The sequence below is a fragment of the Drosophila mauritiana genome, chromosome 2R (genome assembly GCF_004382145.1).
Source record: "Drosophila mauritiana strain mau12 chromosome 2R, ASM438214v1, whole genome shotgun sequence".
Lineage (NCBI taxonomy): Eukaryota > Metazoa > Arthropoda > Insecta > Diptera > Drosophilidae > Drosophila > Drosophila mauritiana.
The window spans coordinates 23065618-23092155 of NC_046668.1; the positions used below are offsets into that span (position 1 = coordinate 23065618).

At 48.7% G+C, this 26538-nt stretch overlaps 1 protein-coding gene across 2 annotated transcripts; it reads left to right on the plus strand.

Moving 5' to 3' along the window:
- Positions 1 to 3807: 3807 nt before the first annotated feature.
- LOC117136055 (homeotic protein distal-less) lies at positions 3808 to 23716 on the plus strand. 2 transcript variants are annotated; one of them, XM_033296702.1, is made up of 7 exons: positions 3808 to 4560; positions 6410 to 6585; positions 8582 to 8775; positions 22174 to 22315; positions 22391 to 22495; positions 22562 to 22778; positions 22921 to 23716. In XM_033296702.1, the coding sequence occupies exons 1-7, from the start codon at positions 4430 to 4432 to the stop codon at positions 22937 to 22939; spliced, it is 984 nt and encodes a 327-aa protein (XP_033152593.1). In that variant the 5' UTR covers positions 3808 to 4429; the 3' UTR covers positions 22940 to 23716. The 2 variants fall into 2 exon arrangements, with proteins under 2 accessions (XP_033152593.1, XP_033152592.1); XM_033296701.1 differs by lacking the exon at positions 22921 to 23716 and having other exon boundaries at positions 22174 to 22495; positions 22562 to 22782.
- Positions 23717 to 26538: the final 2822 nt, after the last annotated feature.

Consider the following 26538-nt stretch of genomic DNA (forward strand, 5'->3'; position numbering starts at 1 on the left):
AAATGGGCTACATGAGTTCTACCTAGAGAAATGTGTTTATCATTTCAATTTCAACTAATTGGTTATTTTCCAATTCTAAAACTCGCAATTATTCTAATAAATAGCTACATTTTACTATCCCCAGAACGGTGAAGCCATATTCATTCCGAAGAGTGAAACCCCAATAGCAGATCTTCGCCAGTGCAGCCAACCCGTTTCCACAACAGCCACTTTCCCGGCCATTGTGATTCGGTGGTTAATTGGCGCACTTGGCATCACCTAGTCCCAGTCCCAGGAGGAAGCAAGCCCCAACGAGTCACGCGCGATACGCCCGGGATCAGAGCCACAAATCCTAGGATCCAATGAATACATCAACACTGTTCCGAGCCATCCGTTGGTCTGGAAATTTATTGGCACGGCCAGTGTCGGCGCGGCCAATTAACGCCAGGATGAGAGCCAACCGTCGAGCGTAGAGCGTGGAGCCGCAGCCACCAGCGTTGATCTTTGAAGGCCGCCGCCTGGAAGTGGAAGTGGCTCGAGGAGGGCGATGAAGTCGTTGGCTCGGCTGGAGTCGTAAACTCTGATTTATTTCGAATTGAATGTCAATACACACAGGCCCAGTTGGCTCCATGTGCGTCCACGGCCGCGTCCGCAACTCTGGGCTCTGGCGAACCGCAGGCGGTCCTGACCCAATTTGGCGCCTGCTGAGGCGCTTTCATTAGCCTCCTCGTACATCATAAACAGATTCATAAACTGGCCCCCCTCCACCGCATTGCACTTCGCGGGCTCCCCGGTTTACGGCGTTGAAAGGCGCATCGAATGGTCCGCGCTCCTTCTATTTTGCCCCGTTTCCGAAGTAAGGTCAGTCTGCAGTTTGATTTTTGCTAGCCGGGAACCCAAACGCAAACACAATCCTCAACCCCAACCCCAACTCGACTCATTAAAATGTAATTTGAGCGCCTTGCGCCTCGCATTTCATTTGGCCGTTTGGCCGTTTGGCTGCAGTGGCGACGGTCAAGTGAGCAGGCCATCAAATGTGGCTTGGAGTCGCAGCGGAGTCGGAGTCCGAGGCAGTTTCCATTTCATTGAATTGGCCAACTGCTCGGCAGCAACCCCCAGAAGCTAGCCCAGGTCGCCATCTCTTTCTGGCCCGAGTCGGATTGATTTATGCCCTTTCGCTCGCACAAGGGTTCACGTTCACGTTCACGTTCACTCGTCCCGTCATTTGTGGCACATTATTATTTAAATGATAAATTGTATTCGGCCGGGAACTTTGGTCGCGGCCTGGAGTTTCGTGGGTGTTTCCGTGCGCTTTCCCCTTGGATTCCTTCCCCGATTCCCAGTTACTTTACCACTGTACCAGTGTACTGCAGTGGGCGTTCTGGCTGTTCGTTTCCAGTTTTCCGTTGATTTCCTTTGAGCGGCTCTTCTTGGGATTTCTTGGCCGAAAATTAATCGTCTCATTTGTCCAAATGCCCGCTCTTGGCTTTAATTTGGGAATTAATGTTGTTTGGTAATAAAATCGATTTGGCTTCCGTATTTGCCCGCTTCGGGAAGTGATTTCTCGGCCAAGTGAGATATCAGAATGGGAAAAGCTTAAGGGCTTTCCTCTCTTCCTGCTCACTTATGACCTTCCATGGAATACAGTGGCATTATGTTAATCTCAGCCATAATGGCTAAGAAAGGTCGACAGGCAAGCGGACTAGGTCAATAGGAACGTTGGCGAGATAATTGTTCATTACCTTAATCTATTTGAATGTTCCTGATAAGAGGGGTTGTGGAAGTTATTCTAATCAATCCGTACTAATACAACAATCACTAGCAATAACCATCTTGTAACTTCTGTTTGTTTGGACAGTTAAATTTGAAAACTGTCGTTATAATAATTTGTATGTTATCAGCACTAATGGTGTACGGGTCAAGTCATCTTATAGATCAGATGTCCTATATCTGCTGATTTATCGATGTCGCGAGCTCATCTGCGACAGTTGATAAATTAATTCGCCAGGCTGATTGACTTGCAAACGTGTTCGCTTGACATATTTGCACGTGTCTCGTGTGGCGGTAATTTGATTTTGATTTATGGCCAATTAATCGCGGCCAAGAGGGGCACCCGTATTACCATTGGCCTAGTCCAGCACAAACAGCGCAGCCCAGGCGCCTCACTGGGAAAAGGAACAGTAGCTGCAGTGCAGTGCAGTGGCTAGCCCGGGCTAATCATAATTTGCATTTAATAAATATTTCATTAAGTAATTGCAACAATTACGTGCATTTGCAGTGCTACCTTAAATTAGTGCAGCGCAGCCGACCAGGTCACAACTCGGAACGGCGGGCTCCACTGCCGATCCGATCCGATCGAATCCGGACGAGGGGATTAGCATTTCAGTCGGATCAGGCGCTCAATTACCGCTGGATGCTCGATTTGTATTTACTTTTATAAATAAACTTAATTCGGTTTTTGTGGCACTCTGGTTCTGGTTAATAGCGCCGCTCCGACTCATGCATATGCATATTTTCCACTTTCAGCGGAAATCCTTCTCAGGTGACAACTGCCTGCTGTTGGGAGAGGGGAAAGGGGTGGAGTGGAGACCGCTTTACCGCCGCTTCAACTGCCAGTTAGGCTGAGCGGACAAAGGTGGAAATTCCGCTGTTCTCTTCGGTCGGCGACTTTGTCTTGTGAATGAAAAATCCGCTCGAGCAAACGGTCCGTGTCGCTTGGCCCTAGCCACAAAGCGACATTATGTGGCCGAAAGGACGCCATTTTGAATTGGACCTGCGCGCGCTCTCCTCTCTCTCTCGAAACGCTCAGGGGGGCGTGGCGAGAGAGTTTCTGCCCTCAGCAGGGGGCGTGCTGGGTGCGCAGGTAGTATGTGTGTGTACGAGTGCGACTGCGACTGCGAGGGTGTGTGTGTGTGTTTGACAGGTGAGCAGGTTGGCCCGATAGACTGGTTTGTCGCTGCCAAAGGCGGCCACTAGGTGGCGCCACAAGTGCCAACTCCAAGGAGGCTTTAAGACTCCCCAAAAAGGATTTTCAAATTAAAGGTTCCATTAGAAAATGGTAGTAGACCTGTCATATCTACATATGTACCACGCTATGTTGTTCGTGTGCGTAGCGTTATTTCCCTTACAAGCAAGCCCACCGATTGTAAAACGTAAACAAATCATTAAGTTAATTCGTCTGTTGTCCGCAACTGTTGATTACCCATGGAAATGCGTGTGCCACAGTTTCGATTGATCCGAAAATATGACCCGAAAGGAGCAGCGGCTAAATAAGAAGACAAATTACAGGTTCAACAATCAATTTAATAATTGAGACCTTTGCATTTAATCAACATTATTTAAAACGTCAAAATATTTGCACTTTCCACGGGCAGTTCCCCCTGGAATTTGCATATACACGCCGCAAGTTCCCCAAATCCGTGGGGACGCGGGGCGACAGGCCACGCCTCAATCTCGATGCGGGCCCTAGACCTAGACAAAGTTGACGAGTTGAGCGGCACAGAAACGGGGTCCCAGAGCCCAGCCCCACCCCCGTGCACCCGCAACGGGGAAATTTATAGTATTGGTGCGGTTTCTGCACCACCACACAGAGACACCACCGAGAAAACCGGTTGCAAACCACCCGATTGGCGACGCTCGGCGAGAGTCGCTGCCGGCGGCTCGGGCCTCAGCAGCCGTCCCGCTCCGACGCACGGTGATGGATGGCAGCAGCACCGCTCGCACACCACTGCTACAGAGCGGCAAAGCGGCACGGCCGCAAAGCGACAGCGCAGCGAGTCGAAGTCTCGCGCAACCGCGCCGCGAAAACCTCACCTAGTCGTATACGCACTTTGTTCGTGGGCAGTCGTCGCCGCTGTTCTCGCCGCTGAATTGCCGTCGTCGATCCGTCGTAGCGTTTTGCGCCTTGCGTTTCTGCGTTCTTGCGTCGAGCTGAGTGATCCGTCGCGGACTGGAAAGTGATTCGTTGTGATCTGATCTGATGTGATCTGATCTGATTTGATATGAATTGATTTGATTGATTCGCAAAACGGAGTTAAAAATCGTGAAAATCGACAAAGAATATGCACAGCCAGAAATCGAAGTGATACAAGAAAGCAATTCCGAGTGAGTTGAGTTGCTAACAAGTTGAGTGTCAGTGCTGAGAAAAGTGCCTCCTCGCCAGCTGAAAGGATTTACGCGCTCGACAGTTCCGCCAAATCACAGTCGCCGAACTGAACTGAAGCCAAGACATTGTGTCCTACAAAAACCTTAGATACGAAGGCCACACACTCCTACTGTCCAAGTATAGCTGATCATTGCCATCGGATCGCTGAGAACTTCCTTCCCGCGCGCATCCCCCTGAACAGCCGTCAAAATTCTTGATAAAGTGGCCTCAATAGGCGCCAACACGCTCAATTTCACGGACCTAGGGAGCCCCTACGAGGGGCCTCCCAGCACCCCCCAGTCGGGCATGGACGCCCCCGACGCGCCGCACACGCCCAAGTACATGGACGGCGGGAACACGGCGGCCAGCGTCACGCCCGGCATCAACATCCCCGGAAAGTCCGCCTTCGTGGAGCTGCAGCAGCACGCCGCCGCCGGGTGAGTGTCCCCAAGATCAGTGGAGTGGAGCTACAGGAAAGATAGCAGAAAGTGTTTTGGTGCGGAGACTCGATCTCCTCCAGACTTCAGCCCTTCCAAAGCCAAACCCATCGGAACTCAATCTGTGCAGAGTAGTTGACACACCCGAGAAAAATGGAGTCTAATAATGAATCTAAAGAGCGCTATAAGTACCATAAAACCATTCAGTCTTTAAACTCATGGGGAAAAGTTAGTTGGCATAGGATAGGATTACCATAAACAAATTAATTTTTTTTTAATAGCAACTAACAGTTGGTAAAAGCAAGCAGTTAAATAAAGTCAGGTTAACTCAAGAGGATCTTGTCCAAGTCGTTCATATAACTGTTTAGGGTCTTAATTACAGATTACATTACAATAGCCAATAATAACAACAATATAATAATAGTTAAAATTAAAGCTACCAATTGTAGATTTATGGATTCGTCAATGTAAGCCAAAGTTAAAACATATTTTGCCTTCCTTAAAACTTTACTTTTAAAGTAAAAAAGGTGTAGTATCCATTCGAAATCACAATTTTAAATTTCAATTTGCCAATTCGATTTAGACTAAATCGATGAAAGTTCCCGTCAGCTTTCTTTCCATTTTTATGATACTATTTTCGGGATCGATTTCGCGTTGGGCTCTCGCTATACTATTAGTTTTGATTAAGAAAATCACTTCAGCTCACTTTCCGGCTCACAGTTCATGCTGGTGCCTGCCTGGCTTCCAGCGGAAGCCAAAAATAAATTCAATTAAGTGTAGTTTACTCCCGGTCCGTGTGCTAAATAAGCGTCTGCTCCGGAGGGTTCTGTTCCTATCCAACTACTCGTTCCTCATGGGGTAGCAATAAGTCGGACTCGGTGGTCTGTTTACTGTTACCGCTCACTCGGCGAACTGTTTGCAGCCGCAAATTGTTTTCCCAACGCACGATTCGATTTTTCATTATACATATTTTATTGCATTCTTGGTTTTGAGCCTTGCGGTTTCCACTGCTCTGTCATTTGTGCGTGTTGGGCTCTTGGCTGGGACGGGACTCGGAATGCTTGGCTGCGCCGACCAGCCCTCGGGAGCTGTTCCTGGCCACGACTTTTCTCCGTCCCCGGAGTGGCTGCCATGTTGTCCGCTGTCCGCTGTCCGCTGTCCGCTGTCCGCTGTCCGTTGGCCGCTGTCCGTTGCGGTTTCTGCTGCTTTCGGCCCGCTTCCGTTTCCGTGTTTGAGGGGCCAGGAGAGCATTGAATATTTCATGCAGTTCGCTCGGAACATAATGCATGGGAACTTGCTCAACTGTTTCGCCCGCAAAGTGTTAACAAAATATTTACCGCAAGCGAGCGGCGGGACTGCAAACGGAACTTCGGACCAAACCGAAACTAAAACACAGCGACTCTGACACTCGTATTGATTTTTCTTTGATATATTAAGCCGCATCCAGTTCGGGCTTTGGTTTGGTTTTGGTAATGGTTTCGTTTCTGGTTTGTGTAAATGAAGTCATGGCAAAAACGTCCTTCCTCTCCGCCAGCCTAATTTTTTGTTGTGAGAGAAAAAGTTTTCGTTTCAACGCTTCTTGCATTAAACATGAAACATTTTGGGCCCACTTTTAGATATTTTCCCGGCCGAACGCTTGTCCTATGCTCGGCGAGGTTTGAATTTAATAGTGAATAGTGAAAAGTGTAGACAAAACACGCAAGGAGGAAAAGTTTTGTCCCCGGCACGATTCATTCACATTCACAGCCGGTGTACGCCACTTCCATTACTTCCACTGCTTCTTCCACAACTGCCACAGCTACATTACAGCCCCGTATTGATTATTTTCCGTGCATTTGCGGCATTCCAGGTACGGCGGCATCCGGAGCACCTATCAGCATTTCGGACCGCAGGGCGGCCAGGACTCCGGCTTCCCCAGTCCGCGCAGCGCCCTCGGCTACCCGTTCCCGCCAATGCACCAGAACTCCTACTCCGGCTACCATCTGGGCAGCTACGCCCCGCCCTGCGCCAGTCCACCGAAGGATGGTAAGTACTGCTCCTCCTTATCCGATCAGTCACAGTACCTTATTCCCAAAGAGATCCGGGTCTTTTGTTGGGAATGAGATCTTTTCAAGATCTCGCTCGCTGCTTCCTTGTCTATTTTTTGGCGACACTTGAACTCGAGAGCTCAACGCCGTCGAGAGCCATTGTGGTCGCCTTCTGCGGGCTTTGTTTGCTCGTTGACTTCAAGTTCGACTCGTCTCAATTAGGCTGCCTTCACTGTCCTCTTGCGACTGCGGTGCTTTTCACTTTTATCAAATTTCAATTTCAATCGGCTACAGAAGTACTTAACCATCAGATCGAAGATAAAGATATCAGGCTTCACTGTGTCTCATTCTTACACTTCCTTTCTCGTAGATCTCCCACTAAGTTGTTCTTTTAAGGTCTTCTTATTTCACACTAATAAGTTATAAAGCTGTACAGATTAACTTGCTTAATCTATAAAGACATTTAACCTTTTAAGACTGTACTAAAATCGAAAATGCCAGGTTAAGTTTTAGGTAAAATATAATACACGCAAGTTTTTTTATTTGACATTTATGTTACTTTTCCTTCCCATGAAACGTATTCTATTGAAATTGTGGGACCTCTGGAAGCTCTTTGTTGCTCATCCACGTACGTGCAATTTTCCCATTTTATTTATTTTTACATCTCTCTGCTTTTTGTGTGTTCTTTATGTTTTTTGGAACATTTTTCCCAGTCTCTGGCATAATTGCGCGCTTGACTGTGACAACTCGTTGTTGCTGCTGATGCGGCTGTCTCTCGTATTTGTTGAACAATTTGTTGCTATTTCGATGCGTTTTGGTTGAGCAGTTTCGCTTTTCGGTGAGTGAAAAGCAATTCATTTTTATCCATTGTCGGGGATGTGAGCACCGCCAGAAGCAGTAAAAACAGTGGAAGCATTACTAACGACAACGCAACGGCAACGGCAACGCCAACGCTTCAGCCAGCCTCCATTTGTTGTCTTTGACTTTCGTCACTCATACGCAACGTGGGCCAATTAACCTTGGTGCACTTGCTCTTGAAACCGCCTCGAGAGATCTGCAAAGCAGCTGATCGTTAGAAGGAATCCCCAGGTGTTTGTAATCATAATTGCAGCAATTAGGCTTTCGTTAGCCTCAATTAATTACTCCATTCTGTTATGGGCGAATGTGTGGCAGTGGCCGAGTGAGTTGGCCCAATGGCGGCTGTCCACTCGCACATACTAACGCTCTGTGAAGACCACGACGAGCAATGGGCGCTGGGTGGCGGAGGTGGCCGAGGTGGCGGAGAGGGCCGAGGTGACAGTGAGTGCCGCCATCTCTGCTGCTCCGCCGCACTGAGTCTTGCCATTTGCCATTAAGAGTGTGCAGCACGTGCGCCTGCTCGGGCGCCAAAAATATACGGCCGACACCAACACTCGGATGGCAGACACAGATACAGATACGGAAAGAGATATAGATACCGATACCGATACAGATACACACCTGTGGCCATATTTGGCACTTAATAATAGTTCGTTTGGTGGCTCCGTGTGTTGTTTTCGAACAATTAGCAACGTCAACAGTTGCAGTCGTCGCTCATTGAACTTGAGTGTCGGCCGATCATCACCATCATAGTTTTATGAGCCGTGTGGACAACTCCGTGTGGAGTGCTTTGAACTTTCGCTTCAGCAATTAACGCTAATTCGTTGACATTTACAAGTTACTTAACGAATCGCGGCATCGATATTCGAGTGGAGCGGGCGGGGCCGGGCGATTTCTAAGCGATGCGGCTGCAATTAATGCAGGTCCATAAATGTAACAGTTTCATGCATTCCAGCTGCCGCGGGAATTCGCTCATAAATATGCATTTGGTGCACGGGCACAAAAAGGGCCATTCTGGCCATAATTCCATAGCCTGATTATAAATTCATCATTGCCCAGTTCCAGCCTGCCATTTACAGACTCTACTCAACTGCTCCTTTCATCGCATTGTTTTCTCTCTCCCCTCTCCCCCGCAGACTTCTCCATCTCCGACAAGTGCGAGGACTCCGGCCTCCGCGTCAACGGCAAGGGCAAGAAGATGCGCAAGCCCCGCACCATCTACAGCTCGCTGCAACTGCAGCAGCTCAACCGCCGCTTCCAGCGCACCCAATACCTGGCCCTGCCGGAGCGGGCGGAGCTGGCGGCGAGTCTGGGCCTCACGCAAACGCAGGTGAGTTCCATCTCTGTGGTTGGGAATCTGGCGGTCAGTGAACGGGGTTACTTATCTAAGATATTAAATCTCTTTTTGGTCTACCTACTAATGAGTGTATATGTAAATATAAATATTATACTGATATTATAAATACCGTCTGTGCCATAACTCAAAATTTCAAGTTTGGCAAAGGCCACTCCACATTGAACAGGGGAAGTTTTACCCTTCGAACCACCAACGCTCCTAAGCCCTGGCAAGGATCCTTTGGCCATTTCATTGGCTGTGCCCGTGGTTAGTTGGCGTTTTCCCAATTGAATTGTTGACATGTCTCTAATGCTGACTGACAAACGAGCCAAGACAACGAACAAGTAACAATGGCAACCTCCTACGCCTGTGACCCTCTCCCTTGACAACACGCCACTCGGGCGTATGTGCAATATCGTAATGTTCTTTTTGTTGCTCCTCCACGTGTGTCAATGTCAACTTTGTGAAAAGTTTTTCAGTTGCCGTTCGGTTTTGTTTTTGCACGCGCTGCTGCCCACGGCAGGGAGGTTTTCCGGGGGCGGGGGCCGGCATTGTCACAGGCAACACCCACCCAAGTCAAGTACTCATAGTCGTACTCGTATTTGCAGTACTCAGACTCGATGCCCAGTTCGTCTAGTTGCCACTGCTCCATTTAATGGCTTTCCAGATGAGCCGCAACCAGCAGCGTTTGCAAAACGGTGCCGTGAATGAGTCTCGTGTTTTGAGAAATTTATTGATAGTGGGCGTGGGCTTCCTAATTGAATTAGTGTGCCACGAAAGTTCATGTGCCCACGACGGAGGGGCAGAAGCCGAAACTGCGGGGCGAGAGCCGCAATAATGTTGTAAGGAAAAACTTGTAAAACAAGTTGAAGACCCTCTGTATTTGTGTGGCTGGCATTGTATTGGTGGCGTGGGTGTTGCTCCGCCGCAAGTTGTTTATCAAGATACATATTTGAATATGTACTGCACACCGTTGCTCGGAGAGCGGGTGCCGGGGATCGGGTCTAGAACGGGCGTGCCACACGGCGGCTGTGTAATAAATTCTCCTGGGCCTGAGTTTGGGCTTGGGTATGGAGCCCAACAAAAGCCAGACCCATTGTTAGTCACCCCGCAGAATCGGGAGAGACCCTGATTTCCCAAAGTCGCGACTGTGGCAGCTGTCAATCGAGGCAGCTAAGCAAATAGCCACGCCCCTGCGCCCCCAGCGACACAATCAACTCGATCTATCTCAGTGCTCCGTGGCCGCGGGCCTTGAAGGGGTTAAACGCTTAACAGTTGGCCAAAAGCCTGAATTTATGACTGCATTTTGGGGTGCAAGTCTTGGCCGCTTTCGCTTTCCGCGCGGACGGCGAAACTCGGGCCGTGTGTTAATTAAAACCGCCCTCGTCGTTTGAGCAACGGAAGTTTTTTATTGATTTGGCCAGGTTCAGGAGCTGCTCCTCCTGGTCATGATGGTCTGGGATGGTCAGAGGCTAGTCGCCAGTACACGCCAATGTTTGGGCCGTGCAAACAAACCGTTGTGTTGGCCCTAAGATTTATGCGTTGCACAAACACCAGGCCAGCTTAATGGCCTTCAGCCTTCAGGGCGGTGGGGTGGCTTTCTACTATTGAGTTTTTGTTTTTGGGGCGTGTTATACAATTCGGTTGTTCTGCCTTACAGTCCGAGCTCTCAGCTGACAGCAACTTGTCCGTTCTAACACCTGCCGGCCAGCAGCAGCCACTCTCCCTGTGCAAAAAGTCGAGAACATTACCGCAAAAAAAAAAAAAAATGTGGCATACTACTTGCTGTTTTATGGCCTTTTTTTAATTATGGTAATTTTATTATGATTTTTTAGCTGCTGCTGCTTCGGCAGCAAAAACTCGTTTGCCAGTTGCATCTTTCACTTGGCCACTTGCTGTTCGCTTGATTTGAAAGTGCATCCGGTGACTGTTAATGAGCTCAGAGCACAGAAACACTTGGACGGAGTGTGTACAAACATTCGGAGAATAATTAAGTTTCAATTAGAGCAAAATCCCGGCTACTGTTTCCCCCTATCTGGCTCGTTTTTGCACCCCGACTAATTGAATAATTACATAGAACGGTCAAGTGGACTGCCAAATGTTCTCGCTGCCCGAAAAGCAGAGACCGGCTGACAGCGCCAGACAAAAGTGTATGTACAGTCCGTGTGAGACCCTTTCAACAGGCTTCGCGGCTCCGATCTTCGTTCCCGAAAAACGGAGACGAGCAGAAACAAAAGCCCCGCCAAGCAAAATGAAATAAAATAATAAAAAATACTTTTAAACTGCGTGTTTATGAGCTCATATCGGCACATTTTGATCTGGTTCCTCCGCCGAGGCTCTTAGGCGCAACAACAACAGCTGAAGCAGCCACAACAACTTCAACCTCAACGAGACGGCCACAAAAGCCACGAAATTTTGTAGGAGGCCACGCTGGCTGAAAACAAAGGATTTGGCAGACGAACTGCCAAAACGGCGCTTGTGGGAGCAGGAGACCCAGGAAAAAGGGGCAAAAGTCGAGGAAAAAATATTGGTAGTGCTGAAAGTTGCATAACTAAACTACAGATATATGCATCTTGGACTGTGCGAGCTAAGGGAATTTTCTTCTAAAGTAATAGCAATTATAAACATACATTATAAACTACCATTAAGAGAACGACATATGGAAATGAAATAAGAAAAGTTGTATGCCGCATGTTTTAGCTTCTTACTTGTTTGCACTAACATTTCGCTGTGGGTCTATGGTTCTGCCCGGGCCTGTCTTCAAAAATCAACAACGCCCGCTTATGAGTCCGCCCGCGTCGATGTGTGTGTGTGGTGTGTGTTGTAGCTCCGCGCATCTCCGCTGCACGCAGATCAGACTTGGTCTGATGACGACGCAGACGCAGACGCATCGCCCACGGTGCACACCTTCGCCGGCTGGGGCTTCTCGGCGAGCTGGGGGCTGGGGTCTCCAAGCCGCGATAAGTCTGCTGCTCCACCCCTAATGTGAGACGTGGCCAACGCTCTGGTATGGCGCAAAGGTCATGGACTCCGCGGAGAAACCCAAAATGATACTTCGCTGGAATTCCAGGCCAAACAAAATACTTGTAACGAAATTAAATTAATTTCCACATCAAATAATACACACAGCAGACGGCAGCGGCAAAAAATGCGCGCGTTTTTATTGTATTAGGAAAAAAACTAGCACAACTTGATTTAAATAATACAAGTGTCTAGTTAGTATCAACGGCTAAGCGAGAAAAAATGAAAAACTGGCTGACCGCATTTAAATGCTCAGCTCACGTTCGTTTATGCTGCGGACAGAGCCGCAGCAGCAGCAGCAGCAGCAACAGCAACAACAGCAGCAGCAACACATCGTATATCAGATCAGTGATTGCCTGATTTACGCGGGCAATGTCAATTAAATTATGGCACATAATACGCTGTAACTAAGCAGCCGCACTTGCGTCTTAATCGCACGCATATTGCTGCAACATCGGCGACGAACCCAGCAGCAACACCAGCGACTCCCCGCCCGCCTGCCTCCCTGTGTCGTAATTTGCACCGCTGCTCGCGCAACAGGAACTTTGAATTAAGTTTGATCAATGCTGATGCTGGTGCTGGTGCTACTACGGCACAACAACACTAGTGGCAGCAGCAACATCAGCAGCAGCAGCAGCAGCCGCAGCAGCAGCGACATTCGACAACAAACAAGTTGCCATTAACAATGATGCATAGCTCGGCCGAGCGAGCGTTTCTCAATTTCTCCCCAGCGGTTCTCCAGCAGATCTCCCCCTCCTCGAAGCCCCTTTCTTCATCTTCCTCCGGCGACCGCATTTGCATTTTGAAGAGAGCTCAATCTAACGCCAGTCAAGAGCCAAGCGGACACATGTGGATACCCGGACTCGTGGATGTATCGCAGATGGCTCCGATGAGTGGCTACGTGCTGCTTGTGCAATCTCGATTGCAGCTGACATAATTCGCGTTGGCAGGTAGCGATCCGAAACACAAATTAACCCACAAAGCGTGCCAAAAAGATGCTCCAGCTGAAAGTCCAGTGTCAAAGATACAAGTACTAAAGAGCTGAAAGCTTTCAAAATACCTTGGCTTGGGTTGGCATGAGTGATCTATGGATGAGAACCCAAAGTGGACCAGTTTCCAAAGAGACAACTTTCTGCATGTAACACAGTTTTATACAAGTATCTGATCGTCCCAATCCCTAGCTAACATATATTGCATCCTCGTGCCGCAGATGGAGAAATGAAAGCCAGAAGCCTGGGGGATAGGGTAACCTCTAATGGTTCCCCAGCCAACATTTACAGCTTCCTCTCGCCTTCAGAATGGGTTCATCAACAACAACTACACTCGCCTTTCCACCCAGCTTGAGGTCCCTGTGCTGAAAGCAAGTTTCGCGTTTCATTCACAATATTGGCAGCTTTCAAAATGCTCAAACTGGCTCTAGCTCCGGCTCCATTTTCAGCCCCATCCGTCAGCGTTTCGATCAAAATCGTACGCAACGCTCAGGAAATTACAAAATGCCCCAACGAGCGTCCGATGGAGGGGGCAGGGGGGCAGGCAGTTATGGGCCTGCTCAAGTGAGAGTATTCAAATAAATAAAGTTTTACGACTATCGCGCATAGCTGGAGTGCCTGGCATAGATACCCATGCCGTGGGTATCTTGGCCATCGGTCTATTGGCCAACAAAACGAGCGAGGCAGGCAGGGTTAATTACGGCTTCATTTGCTGACACACGGCGGAAAGGTAAACAAGCCTGGCCAGATGCGGAGCCAAGGATGCCCCTGGTTGGCAGATTTCTCCGATGCGATAATAATAATAATTATTATTTTATTGCCGAGACTCGGAGGCTGCGGCCCAACTGGTTTGGAAGGAAGTGATGGGCCCGGCACGCCGAGATAGCCCGCTCCAGTGGGTGGCTCTTCGGCAGACACAGGCTGGTTTCATATTTTAATTGGTTCTCAAATTTGCAGATATCGAACCGGCGAACCCGCAACCCTTCTGCACTTGTTTGGCCTTGTAAACGCGATGCCAATTAGCCGCACTCGAATGTCCTGGCTATCGCATCCCCAGCAGCCTTGTACTCTGACACCAATTAAAGCGGGACTTTCCGGCATGCACTGATGGAGGCGGACTCCAGGGGGTGGATGGCGGGAGATCGGAAATCAACTGGCTTAAATTTTCCTTGGAGGTTTTTCCCCAACGACAACAATGGCGAGACAACAAACTTTTAACGCTTGGTTAACTCGCGGGTCTTTTTTCGACTCTTTTGTTGCTGGCAGCACTATCATGATCGGGCTGTGAAAATGCATAGGGAAACTGTGTGTAAGCGACAAATAATAGTCAGTTGACCATGATTTCATTTTCCAACTCCGAACTCAAAAAACAGAGGGACACACCACACCACACCGAAGAGCAATATTTAAATTACCAGTCCCGAGCGAACAAAAACCAGCCCAGTGAAAGAATGCGCTTATATAAATTGCACAATTAGCCGCCACACTTTTTTGTTAGCGTTTTTCCCCCAGTTTTGTTTGTCATTATCTGGCCGATGGATCTGACCACAAAATGATTTCTGCCCGCCGAGGGGTCACCCGCCATCCCGTCTCCCCATTTAATTTCGCTCCGGAATCTGGTTAGCCGTGCGGAAAATGCCTTCCTTCGAGTGCATTTGATGGGGCGGCCATGGCTGCTTGGACACTGCTTATAATTGGGCCATCTAATTGAGCTTGATGGCCGGGCAGATGAAGTGCACCCCACCCACCGAGGAGTTTCCTTTCCCAAGATCGAATGGGACTCCCCCACTTTCAGTGTTCCACAGTTGGGTCTATTGTTAGGGCCCAGTTCGAAGTGCAGCTTGATTGAGAGTGTTTTTTGATTGGACTTTCAGAAGAATCGCATTAATATTAAACAAGTTTCGGGGTTTCCCCCACCTGCAGCTGTACGGAAATCTACCAGACCTGGCCAACAAGTTAGTCAGCCCCCAGTACTCCATGCCATCTCCAAGAATTAATGACCACACATAGTGCCAAATTATCTGCACTGACACTTGCTACAAGTAAAAAGCCGAAAACTAATTTAGACATGACTAACATTTTTTTTGAGTGACTGTAGAAGTGACTGCGACTTGCAGAAAGTCGACTGACTAAGCGAGTCCGCTCGAAACAAATCTATACTGAATACAAACTATGTGAACACGCCCTCTTTCCGCCCCTTGAGCAACCACTTCTACTGGAAACTGCACTTGTTGTTGTTGCTCCATCCGTCGCCGTCGTCATGATCGCAGTTATTGTTTTTGTATCTGCTTAAAATCTCACCTTGACAATTGCTGATCAAATGCTGCCGCCGATTTATTGTTGAACAATTTGTGTACGTCAGCTGCCGCTGCCGCTGCCGCTGCTGCTGCTGCTGCTGCTGCTGCTGCTACTGCTGATTTTTTCATCATAATTTCGCGCTGCTGCCGCGCTGATGGATTACAAAAGCTGAACTGAGTCAGTGTTTCAGCGGCGAATTAGAATTACAAAATTTCAAGGCTTTGCAGGTGAATCAAAAAGCAAAGTTCTCAGTCGCATTGCATGCCAGTCAGTCAGAACAGCTTTGAACGTTGCTTTGGGGCGTTTTTCAGTGCTCAGTGTTCAGTGTTCAGTGTTCAGTGCTCAGTGCTCAGTATTCAGTTTTCAGTTTTTTAGCGATCAGCAGTCGCTGTTTTTTGCTTTCAATGGCTCGCACTCGCAGCGAACATGGGAACAGTTTCCGGATTTGACAACAGCACTTTGTTGCACAATGCGAGGCGATCGCGTCAAGAAGTCTGAATCCACGACCGATTGACAATCGCTTTGGGCCGGATGAGCGTCATCAGCCATCAGAGTGCATAGTACAATCCGTTCGTTCGGCTGATTCCCTGATCGGTCCCTGATCGTTAATCGATTCTCCGAACTGGAGTGGTCTCGAAATGGCAACCCAGGCATTTCTCTGCGCCCAGCTAAGCACTAATTGAGTTAGTAAAATGCTCGATTTGTCCTTGGCCGCGGCTAATTTGGCGGTTGGCATGCGGCTGCACTTGTCGCTCGACTTAGCCAGAATCCCAGCTCCGTTACCAAAGAGGCTCTGCTCCAGACTCGGCCGGCCTAACAACATAATTAATATGACTTTGAGCGAGTTCGGGTCGAAAGCTGGTGAAATGCTGCGACCGGCGATTGAGCAATCATGGCTATATAGAAATTAGATCAATATCTTCATTTATACACAGCCGTCTATAAAAATTGTTCCTCTCGTCGCTGCCGCGTTTCTCATTAGCAGCAGCCGCCACGATCGCATCGCCGATGGCTTTCAGTCCACGCCAAGTATCTAAGTCCCCAAGTCGCCAAGTATCCGAGTATCCAAGCGTCCAAGCGTCCAAGTATCCAAGTATCCGAGTGGCCAAGTCGGAGTTAATTGCTATTAGAGAGGCTATAGAACGGAGGGAGCATCTTATATAAACAGCTCTCTCGTCTGGCCTTGCTTAATTGCATATTTATTGTTTATTAAGCAGGGGCTTGCCACCGCTGGCGCAGCTCATAACGGGCCAGGAGCTCGGTGCCCGGTCTGCGTCTTGTGCCTTCTGGTTTCGCTCATCTCATTCACTTTTTACGCACCGCACTGCCTATATATGCATAAATTAATGAATCTAGCCGGGATCGCCGAGAGCTTCATTCATGGCACTGGCGACTCTATCGGCGTGCAACTCCTTCTCCGGCTCCATTGATAAAGATCAATGGCATAGCTGGGACAACGTGCGCGGCCCCCGAGGGAAAAGCGCACTGGCACCGGCACTGGCGGTGACCCAAAAATGGTCAGTCGACCGCATACTTTGCATCCCAATGTCCACTGGGCTCCACTGGGGCTCAGTGAACTTTGAAATGCGGCTCGAGCAGCAGCAGTAGCTCCGATGAGCGTGGAATTAATAGCAAATTAATTTGTCTGCAATGCAGTGGGCTGCGGTAGCCGCCCCACGTGCGTGCCACCAACAAGCTGCCACAAGTTCACAAGTTGCCACGGGGTCAGAGTTGCGTTGCTGCCCCGCTGCACTGCGGCCACGTGTTTCAACTTTGAACGGGCATCGATTTGCTTTCAATTTGTCTGGGCCTGGACTGGACCGGATCGGCCGGTGTTAACTTGCGTTCATTTGCTGGCAGCGATCTTGCTCCATGGAGCCGGGTCCGAACTGCGTCCAGAGCTGGAGCAGGGGAGCGGATTCAAGGCGTTGTTGCGTTGTTGGCCTTGAAGCCTGGGAGCGCTTTTTGTTGAAACTCTGTTGCTGCCGCTTTCCTTTCTACTGTTTTCGGATTTCGTTTTTTCGGGAAGGCGTTGCCCAAAACAGCCCGCAACGGTTTTATTTGGAAATCACTTTGGTTGCACGTCTTCGCAACGGCGAAGATTTCTGTTTGCTCTGCCCCATCCATCCATTGCAAGCGCTATAGCCGTCCCTTTCCGCGGCTCGCTCTCCTTGCTAACAAGAACGAAAGACTTAGGCAGCGAACTTGAACTGACTTAGCATGCGGTGTTGGCTTTAATGAGCTGAAAGTTGAGGCTGCGACTGGGGATGGAGCATGGAGCATTGAGCACAGAGCACGGAGTGTGCGTGACACTTGACTCTAGGGCAGGCCCGCCACACGGGAAACACAAAAACCTTTTCAAAAGAAAACTTTTTGTAGCGTTTTTTTCCCCATATTTTGCCACGACATGGCATTGTTGTATATGTTTCGAAGTCATTGCCTGCCTAGCGGCGATTGCTGTTGTTGCTGTTGCTGCCGCTGCCGCTCGCTGCATTCAAAATTATAAACAAATTTTTTGTTGAGCTGTTGGTGCTGTTGTTTCTGCTGTTGCTGTTGCTGCCGCGGAGCGTATAACAACAAACAATCGCATGCAATGTTCAAATTTTCCAAGCACAATGAAAAACGCCACCGACAATGCGGAGAGTTTATAATAACAATAATAAAATGAAAATGCTACGGCCGGCAAGTTGCGTAATCCGTCAACCATGGCAGTCAAAAGAGCATGTCTCGGGGCGGGGGACGCGGGGCTTGGGCCTTCTTGGCGGCAGAAGTTGAGGAAGAAATATGCTGATGTTTCTGTGGCAGCCAGAGGGATGGGGCAGTATCTTCTGCTGCTCGCGAGGGTGGGCCCAGCTCCAACTGGCTGCGTTCAGCACACGCAACAGTTGCTGTTGTCGCTGCGGCAGCAACAATCGCTGCAATCGCTTCAATCGCGCATTTGCAATCGCTTCGGCCAGTGAGAAATATATTAAATGCGTTTTGTTGGCTTTTACTTTTTGTTTTTAACTGTCCCGAGATAAAAATCAGGCCTGAACATGCGCTTACCAAAATAAAGACACAGCAACGGCAACAAAATCAAAAGTGCCACGCGGCCACTGCTTTTATGAATGACTGACTGACCGACCGTCGGCGAGTGAGTTATACTGGCCGAAAGCACTTGTTGCGCCAACAAACTTGTACAGCAGCTTCGGCCAACAACAACAACCACAGCAAACACGCTACTTGCCGTCGCCGGCTGTTGACGAACAACTTCAGCGACAAGATCATAAATCAAAATTTTATTTCGCGCAGCTCAGATTTTTACCTGTCCCTGTCCCGCTCCCTCTCCCTCTCCCTCATCCTCTCTCTCTCCTACTCTATCGCCTATTTAAATTTTTATGGTTTCTGTGCTTTTTTTACGATTTTCCCCTTGTGCATAAATTAAAAATTGCCGCGCAAGCGGGTTGCACGCGTTTTGCTGGCGATTGCAGCGCGATTAAAACCGTTTGGTCAGCTGGCGCGTGCTGCGCGACTCAAAGGAAAGTTGTTGCTCATAAAAGTGGACAGCCAGGCAGGTTGTAGCCGAAAATAAAACGAAAGTGATCCGGATGATCTTGAACTGCGACTGCTACCCACAGGGCGTATGCGCAATGGCCCGTTTGGGCCATTTGGTTATCAATTTGCGAGCAAATCGCAAGTTTAGCCACCTTTGGATTTGGCGCCTGCGAATACCGATCGGAAATCGATAATCCCAAGTAAGCGGGTAATCGTATGCGGCTATTAATCAACGGCTAAGACAATGCCTCCGGTCCTGGCCGTAACTCAAAGCCACCGCTGAAAGAAGCCGCCAAAAAGTGTTTTTCATGTTAACCGCTTTGGCCAGCAAATTGAAATTTCTCGCACCAAAAATGTGCTGCAAAAATGCTAAAATCTTGTTGCACGGAATTTATGAATGAAAACCAAAGCGGCAGCAACATCAGCGAACATAACAAGCAACAAGCTGAGAACAATGAGGGGAAAACTCGGTTTGGTAGCCATAAATTTGTGGCAACAAAACTGAGACCATTTCATGCCTCGCCATTTGTTGTTGCTGCCGCTGTTGCTGCAGATCGTTGTTGTTGCAGCAGTTGCCCCTGGTGGCGGGGAAAGCCATAAACATTTTAGTTGCTTTTTAGACAGACATCGTTGGCGGGTCGAGGAGGAAATGTATTTGCAACAGCCAGCTGCCAAAGGAAGAAGCTGAGATACCCTATCAGATCGGAGGTGGATATAATTAGACTTGTGCTAACTAAATACTATGGATCGAATAATGTAATTAATTTATATTATCTCACAATCTGTCAAGATTACACAATAGGATTTGAAAGACATCTCCTCTAACTGAAAATTTAAAAACGGTTGGGGTTAGAGGACACAGGTCCCAGGGTGCTAAGCTCCATAACCACCTCGCAGTGCCCACCTGCCACTGGAGAGCATCGGACTCTATTCAATGGAACGTTTTTGGGGCGGTGTCGGTGTCATTAAGCCAAGGCCTCTGTGTCCGAGCCGTCTCCCTATTTACTTAGCACATCTCCCAGCCAGCTTTGCTAATAAAGCCGTAAGTTTTTGGGTGTGGGCTCGAGGGAAGGGCGGCTCCTCCGGTTTATGACTTGGCAAGGGGCGGTCGGCTCGTTGCGGCGTGATTTATCAGGGAAAATACGTACGAAAAACGGCGATGACGTGAAGTGTTTCCGCGGAAAGCGGAAAACCGTACAGCCAGGGATCCCACACAAATCAATAGACGGATCGGTTGGCGTTACCACGGATTGGCTTATCTTTTCCCACGTTTTAAATGCTCAACTGTCAAATGAATTAGAGCCTGGCCGGGGCCTGGGACACATTTGGCAATGCCCCACGGAACCAGTTACCACTTGCCGGGCACACAGGTGTCCGCGCCTCCGTCTCTGTCTTTGTGACTGGCTTTTGTCGCTCGAACGGCAAGTGCTCGCAATTAGAAAGCCCGCTCCAAGTGGCGTTTACTCCGCGCTCCTCCCTGGTGGCCACAGATCCCCTTTAGAGCTCCATCTCCATCTGGAGCCCGTCATCGCCAGCCACTTGGCTGTGAAGATCTAGCAGCGGCTGCAGGAGAAGCGCGTTGCCGTCGTCATAAAACCCATCTGTAATCTGCCCCTGCCTCCGCCTTGGAACCCCAGGCCCCAGATCCCATGCCATCCCAGACCAAGGCGCAGACTCAGACTCTTGGCTAGCCATCAATTCTGCGTTTGACTGCATGAATTATATGCCAAGTGACATATTGCGGAAGTGATCAAGCAAGTGTTGCTGCCGCATGCTGGCCATCTGACTATCTGACTATCTGAATCGAAGTGGGTTAAAAGGATAATGCCGAGCAGGCAGCTTCGATCCGTTGTGGTTGCTGTGGAGTTGACACAGTGACATGCTAATTTCTTGCCGTTTTTGCCATATTTGTCCATGCGAAAGTGGTACAAATTCGGGGAGGGGGCAAGAGAGAACGCGAACGGCATAAGGCTGATTGACATTTGACAGTCTGTCCGTCCGATGGATTCGAAAGACACTTTTACTCTCATGCAAACTTTTTGCCCTCGTCTTCGCAAAGGGGAACTTGTTGAGTTGATATTTCGCTTATCTTGTTTGAGCATTTATTTCGTTTTTTATGTAAATACACACACTCGCTGGATCGTGGCTCTAAAGCTGACAATTGAGAGGCTGCTGACCATTAGTTTTGACACCTGCTCAGCTCTGTGAATGCCAAGTGACATAGAAAAGTGTTTGATTAAATGTTTCAAAAAGTGTCTACTTTTTAGAGACCTCGACAGTTTTTTACTATTGCCGCAGATTTTTCGCTTGGCCTGCCTTGCGTAACATCTAAACAAATGTGTATGCTCGAAAAATAATGTTGTTTCCTAGGGCAGTTCCTTCCTCTGCTTGGTACAACCCAGATGTGCAAAGATGAATTTCCAGTAGCCGAAAGTATCTCCAACTGAGGTGATCTGTGCGGCCTGACATAACGATTCGCGCTTGATTGAACACTTAAATGAAATGGAAATCCAATCGTGGATTTCGGCTACCGCAGTTCGGGGCTGCCAATGTCAATGATCCGACAATGGAGCGAATAGCCCAGGCCGAACGGACGGTCAATTCTGGTAGCTATCGGCTAATTGAAATCGATGGGTGGAATGCACATAAAAGCCGAGTCTCCTCCGACTGTTTTATGAGCAAAAACGAATAACCGAAAGCCCAAAGTCGGTGAAATTCGCCAAACACAAAAAGCGAGCTCCAGCGGCGCTACAAAAATTCAGCCAACCGCGAAGAACGACCTTGAGCAAGTCTGGCCGGGCAAGTTTATATAGCTAGTGCTGGTACAGTATCTATAATGCCGAGTACATGTACGTGTGCATAATGTTAGCTCAACGTGGACGCCATGGCAGAATCAATGTACAAGATTGCAGGCGCAGATACTCGTACTCGCAGATACTCGCACTCATAAGCAGCATTAGATACGCGCTGTTACTGCTTGTATCTATATTTAAAAGGGGCCTGAGTCAGACTCAGATTCGTACTCGGACTCGGCCGGGGATTCAGCGAAGCTTCAGCTGCGGGGCTTTCAAAAGTGAAGTGCTCCGCCAGCTCACAACTCACAACTCTCTGCTCACAACTCACAGCTCAGCGCACAATTAGTTCTACCATCAGCTGGAGCTCAAGCTCCAAATGAAAACTGAAAGTACCCGCGAGATACTTTTCGGCTGCCGTCGCCTCAAGTGCTTCAAAGATACGGGTTTCGCAACTGATGAAACACATCTCGAGCTGCAGCGCGATTAAGACGCGAATATGTGTCGCACGCTGCCAAAATCCATAGTTTATAGAGCCATTTTGCTGCCAGCCGCTTTTCACAAGCGTTCACTCTTAATTTCAACTGAAAAGCTGTTTGAAAAGCTGCCAACGCTCCACAGTATATGTATCTCTAGCTGTAAATGAATCTGTTAGCGGGGTTCTGCCCCGATTAAGGATGCCGTCGGGTCGCATTAGTCGATAATCAATTGCTTTATGGCCGATTCCCACGCTAATCGAGTTCAACGTTTGCTTGCAGGTGAAAATCTGGTTCCAGAACAGACGCTCCAAGTACAAAAAGATGATGAAGGCGGCCCAGGGCCCGGGCACCAACAGCGGCATGCCTCTGGGCGGGGGAGGACCCAATCCCGGCCAGCACAGCCCCAATCAAATGCACAGTGGTGAGTTAGCAAGCGGGAGATTCCTCTGGGCGGCATTAGGAACTAATGCAACTCTTGCTCTTGTCCATTCCACAGGCGGTAATAACGGCGGTGGCTCGAACAGCGGCTCACCCTCACATTATCTACCTCCCGGACACAGTCCAACGCCATCGAGTACACCCGTGTCCGAGCTTTCACCTGGTGAGTTTGCCTGCGCGGAGGCCCAGCGTCAAGAAACCACTTCATCAGCTGCCTTTGTGCCCACAGAATTCCCACCAACGGGCCTCAGTCCGCCGACGCAAGCGCCGTGGGACCAGAAACCGCACTGGATCGACCACAAGCCGCCGCCCCAAATGACGCCACAACCACCTCATCCAGCGGCAACGCTACATCCGCAGACGCACCACCACAACCCGCCGCCCCAGATGGGTGGCTATGTGCCCCAGTACTGGTACCAGCCCGAGACGAATCCATCACTAGTGACGTGAGTTTCCAGCCCGATATACCCAGTTGGCTGTAAACGACGAATCAGACCAGACCGTTTACCGCCAGCTCCAGCCCTCTTCCCCCTTTCGAAGTCTCCTAACCCCGCTAACCCCATTTCCCTTGATCCGTTTCACACACAGTGTTTGGCCGGCGGTCTAACAGCATCCGAACCAGCTGCCCTCGGCTGCCTGGACGCAGCACCAGCTGAGCCTGGAGCAGCAGCACCAGTCCCTGCACCAGCACTCCTGCCAGGAGCTGGGGCACCAACTGCAGCTGGAGCAGCTGGAGCAGCTCGAGCAGCAGCACCAGGCCCAGGCGGAGGCCCAGCACCTCCTCCAGCGGCAGGACCTCGCTGGCAGGGCCTTCGGGGGCGGGGCAGTGCAGCACACGATATCTTAGCCAATAAACAATAAACAACCATGATAGCAACCTGTAAAATATCTATGAAATGTCGAGAAAGAAGCGAGCGAGCGCACTGGCAAGTTAAGCGTCAAGTTTTGTACATTTGAAACGTAATATAAATATGTTTACCAACGTGAATAAAGTCGTTCTAAAATGTAGTCTAGCTAAGAAGAAAACAAAAACACACACACACACAAGCAACACAAAAAGAAAAGAAAAAATACTTAAAGCAGAGAACATTCCTCAATCACAGAAGCAAGGAGAGAGTATGAAACGTGTCCTTTAATTTTGTTTAATTTAGCAAATTAACTATGTATAAACCTATCTATATGAACGTAACTATATGTAGTGAGCAACAAAGTATAAATCGTAAAGAGTACATCGTAAATAAATGAAATCAAACAAATGGAAATCAGCTGTTGATCTTAGAGTTTCTTTCGAGTGATTTGTTCTTGAGTAGAAGAGTCGAAAAAAGGCAAAAGAACGAGCAACAGAAATCAGTAAAATCAGATCTCAAATGCAAAAGGAAAAGTCCTCCTAATCCATAAATGCCCCTTAATTTTTTTGTATTTTAATTTACCTGCACCCAGAAGAGGAGCCCGGTTTCGTTCTTTATTGTGCAATATAATCTTATTTACCAACCTGTTGGGCGTTAACTAATTGCTTCAAGTGTACATTTTGTATAGACCGCATGCAGAATCAAATGTGTGCCTCAAATGTCAAGGGATCCCATTTAAACAATCGAATCAAGGCGAATTCAGATTCAGATTCAGATTCAGACTCGAAATTCGACTCGCTGCTGAGCTTGCTGTAGCTGTAATTATGGATTAACATAATCTAGTTTAAGTGGTAATTAGTGCGTGTGTTTCACCCTAGTTTAATTTAACCACAGCAAGAGCTAAAGGAAATAATTGATAGTTTACCGACTAAAGTGCGAGTGAGTGCTTGGTTGAATTTATGAATCGACGAATATATTCGAGTGGATGAGTGAGTGTCTGTCTGAGTGCGCGATTGCAATGTAAACAAAACAATAAATAAAACACATGGCAAATTCGAACGAAATCAAATTAATGAGAAATGCATAAACAAACCTTATGTGCTAGCATTTAATTAATTAGTTGTAATCTAGAAAATGGCAACACAAATCACAGAAGAGCCTAGCGACTCCCCTCCCCATTTAAATTTTAGCAACTAATGTAATTTTTAAATCAAATCAAACAGCAGAAAAAAGCGCAAAGCCCCAATAAAAATAAAGAAAATTTAAATATAAAACAACCGCACTTTGTTCGAGTTGAGGGCCACTTCCAGGGACATTGGCTGTCCTTTCAGGATTGGAATGAAGGGGGAGGGGCGGGGGGGTGCGGCTGCAGGATGCGGGACGACGGCAGCACATTAATGCATTACACTTGAAAAAGTTAAGTGGCAACTGTGTCTCTGTGTGCGCCGGTGAGTGTATCTGTGTGTCTGCGTGGAGGGCGGAAGGAAGCTGGAAAATCTGTTCCATTAATCATGAAAGAGCGCAACAGGATATGCTTGAAACGGGCGGGCTTTTACGGGCTGGATGAATGGTTCCATTATGTCCTCGAAGCGACATCGTTTCGAGGGATGCAGATCCGTTCGCTATATGCCTCCGAAGTGAGGAAAACACGGATTTACACGCCTCCTTTTCAACTGTCCAAGTGTTTCATTTGCTGCCAATTAATTAGCCGACGAAACGAGACTCCTGCCGAGCATAAGAACTGTCAGCGCGGGTTCCAGAGTTCCTGAGTTCCAGCATATCCCAGGCCTTGTCAATCACCGCTGGATTTCGGATTCAAAACTGAGGATTCACTCAGACCTCGCAGGGAACGATGGGCCCAGGAACTGGGCTCCACGCTTGCCTGGCCTGCCTGGGCCTCATTAAATCAACACCTTTTCGACCCGGCCAACAAAAGACAATGGCCGGCCAAAGGAATGCCAGCTCGCGGAGAATTTTGCATTTGTGAGCGCTTTTTGCGATTTCAATTTAAAACTGCAGCCGGAATTCGCGGGTCCGCGTGCTCGGTGGGTTCTAATTGAGGGGCAGTGGACGGGAGCAAAGTGCAGCTAGGACTGTACTTAGCGTGTTTACATAAATTAGCAGCAGGACCGGACTGCTCCCGTCCAGGGAGTCCCACTCAGAGTCGGACTCGGACTCAGAGCCGCAGAGTCAGAGGAATTTCCTTGTAAAAATGACGCATACCAAACTTAGACACATCGGGGACATCCAACGTTGTTGCTGTCATTCGCTGGCCTGCGTTCCGAAACTCAACAAGGTTTTGTGTCAACGCTGCGGACTGCAGCTCCTGGCTCAGCTCAAAAATAGGAACACTGTGCGAAAAATTGTCATGGGACTAAGCAGGATGGCCAGCATTTTTGGGAAACGACTTTGAACTGCACAGAAAAGCAGGCATTTAGGTGATTTTATTTCAAATGAAATCAATATTTTTACTCTTGTTTTGCTACAATAAATACTTTTACTGAAAATTCCTTCTTTCAAAATTTGGAGTACGACTTTTGCACAGTGTAGCTTTGCGTCCAAATACTCGTACAATAAATAACGCAGGCAGCAGCAGCGAAATAAAAAACGGCAGAGCTGCACTGCAGAAGCAGTTGAAGTTATTTGTGAAATTCATCCGTCAAAGTCGCGGCCCTGGCCCTGGGATCCTCATCCTCATCCAGCTCCGCTCCCAGCTCCCAGCTCCCAGCTCCCGGCTTCGGTTTCAGCTGTAGCTCAAGTCCAGGACCAAGTCCAAGCCAAGCCGAGCCGAAGCCCAAACCCCAGACATTGGGTCTTTGGCGTAAAACTTGAAAAGCGTTCCTTTCATGGCTGTGGCCCATTGTCTTGAACTCGGCTACTGGTCATGCATAGCTTCCTCAGCTCCTGCTCCTCACCCTCCACCCTTTCTGCTCCTCAGGCCCTTTCCCTTCCCCAGCCTCCAGAGCTGCTGCATTCCTGCGCACCGTCCGCTTGGAATGATGAACGATGTGTCGCTGATGACCTGATCAAAGTGGAGCATCTGCACGCATATCGATTGCAGAGCAGTGGTCAGTAGTCAGTTGGGCCAGTTCATCGGGGATGGTCACCGGGGATGGGATCGCAGGATGCCCGCTGGTCTGTTGCAATGTTTAGGGACATGACATTTTTTGTCGTACCGTTTGCTAAAATAACTTTGTTAAGATTTTTGCAACTCGCTTTGGGCCGGGCTTTCGGATCCGTCTCACTGCTCCAAGCAACTGGACCGAAAAAAGAGAGGCGAAGGTCCGGCGAAAAAGGGACAAATTTGACGTGGCAGGCAGGCTGCCCTTCTTGAATCGCATTTCCAATGAGCCACATA

Excerpts from the sequence above, each read along its gene's own strand:
- LOC117136055 (XM_033296701.1), top strand. The coding sequence starts at position 4,430 with ATGGACGCCCCCGACGCGCCGCACACGCCCAAGTACATGGACGGCGGG. Across the intron at positions 4,561-6,409 it reads CAGCAGCACGCCGCCGCCGG|GTACGGCGGCATCCGGAGCA; the intron begins GTGAGTGTCCCC and ends GCGGCATTCCAG. Across the intron at positions 22,496-22,561 it reads CGTGTCCGAGCTTTCACCTG|AATTCCCACCAACGGGCCTC; the intron begins GTGAGTTTGCCT and ends TTGTGCCCACAG.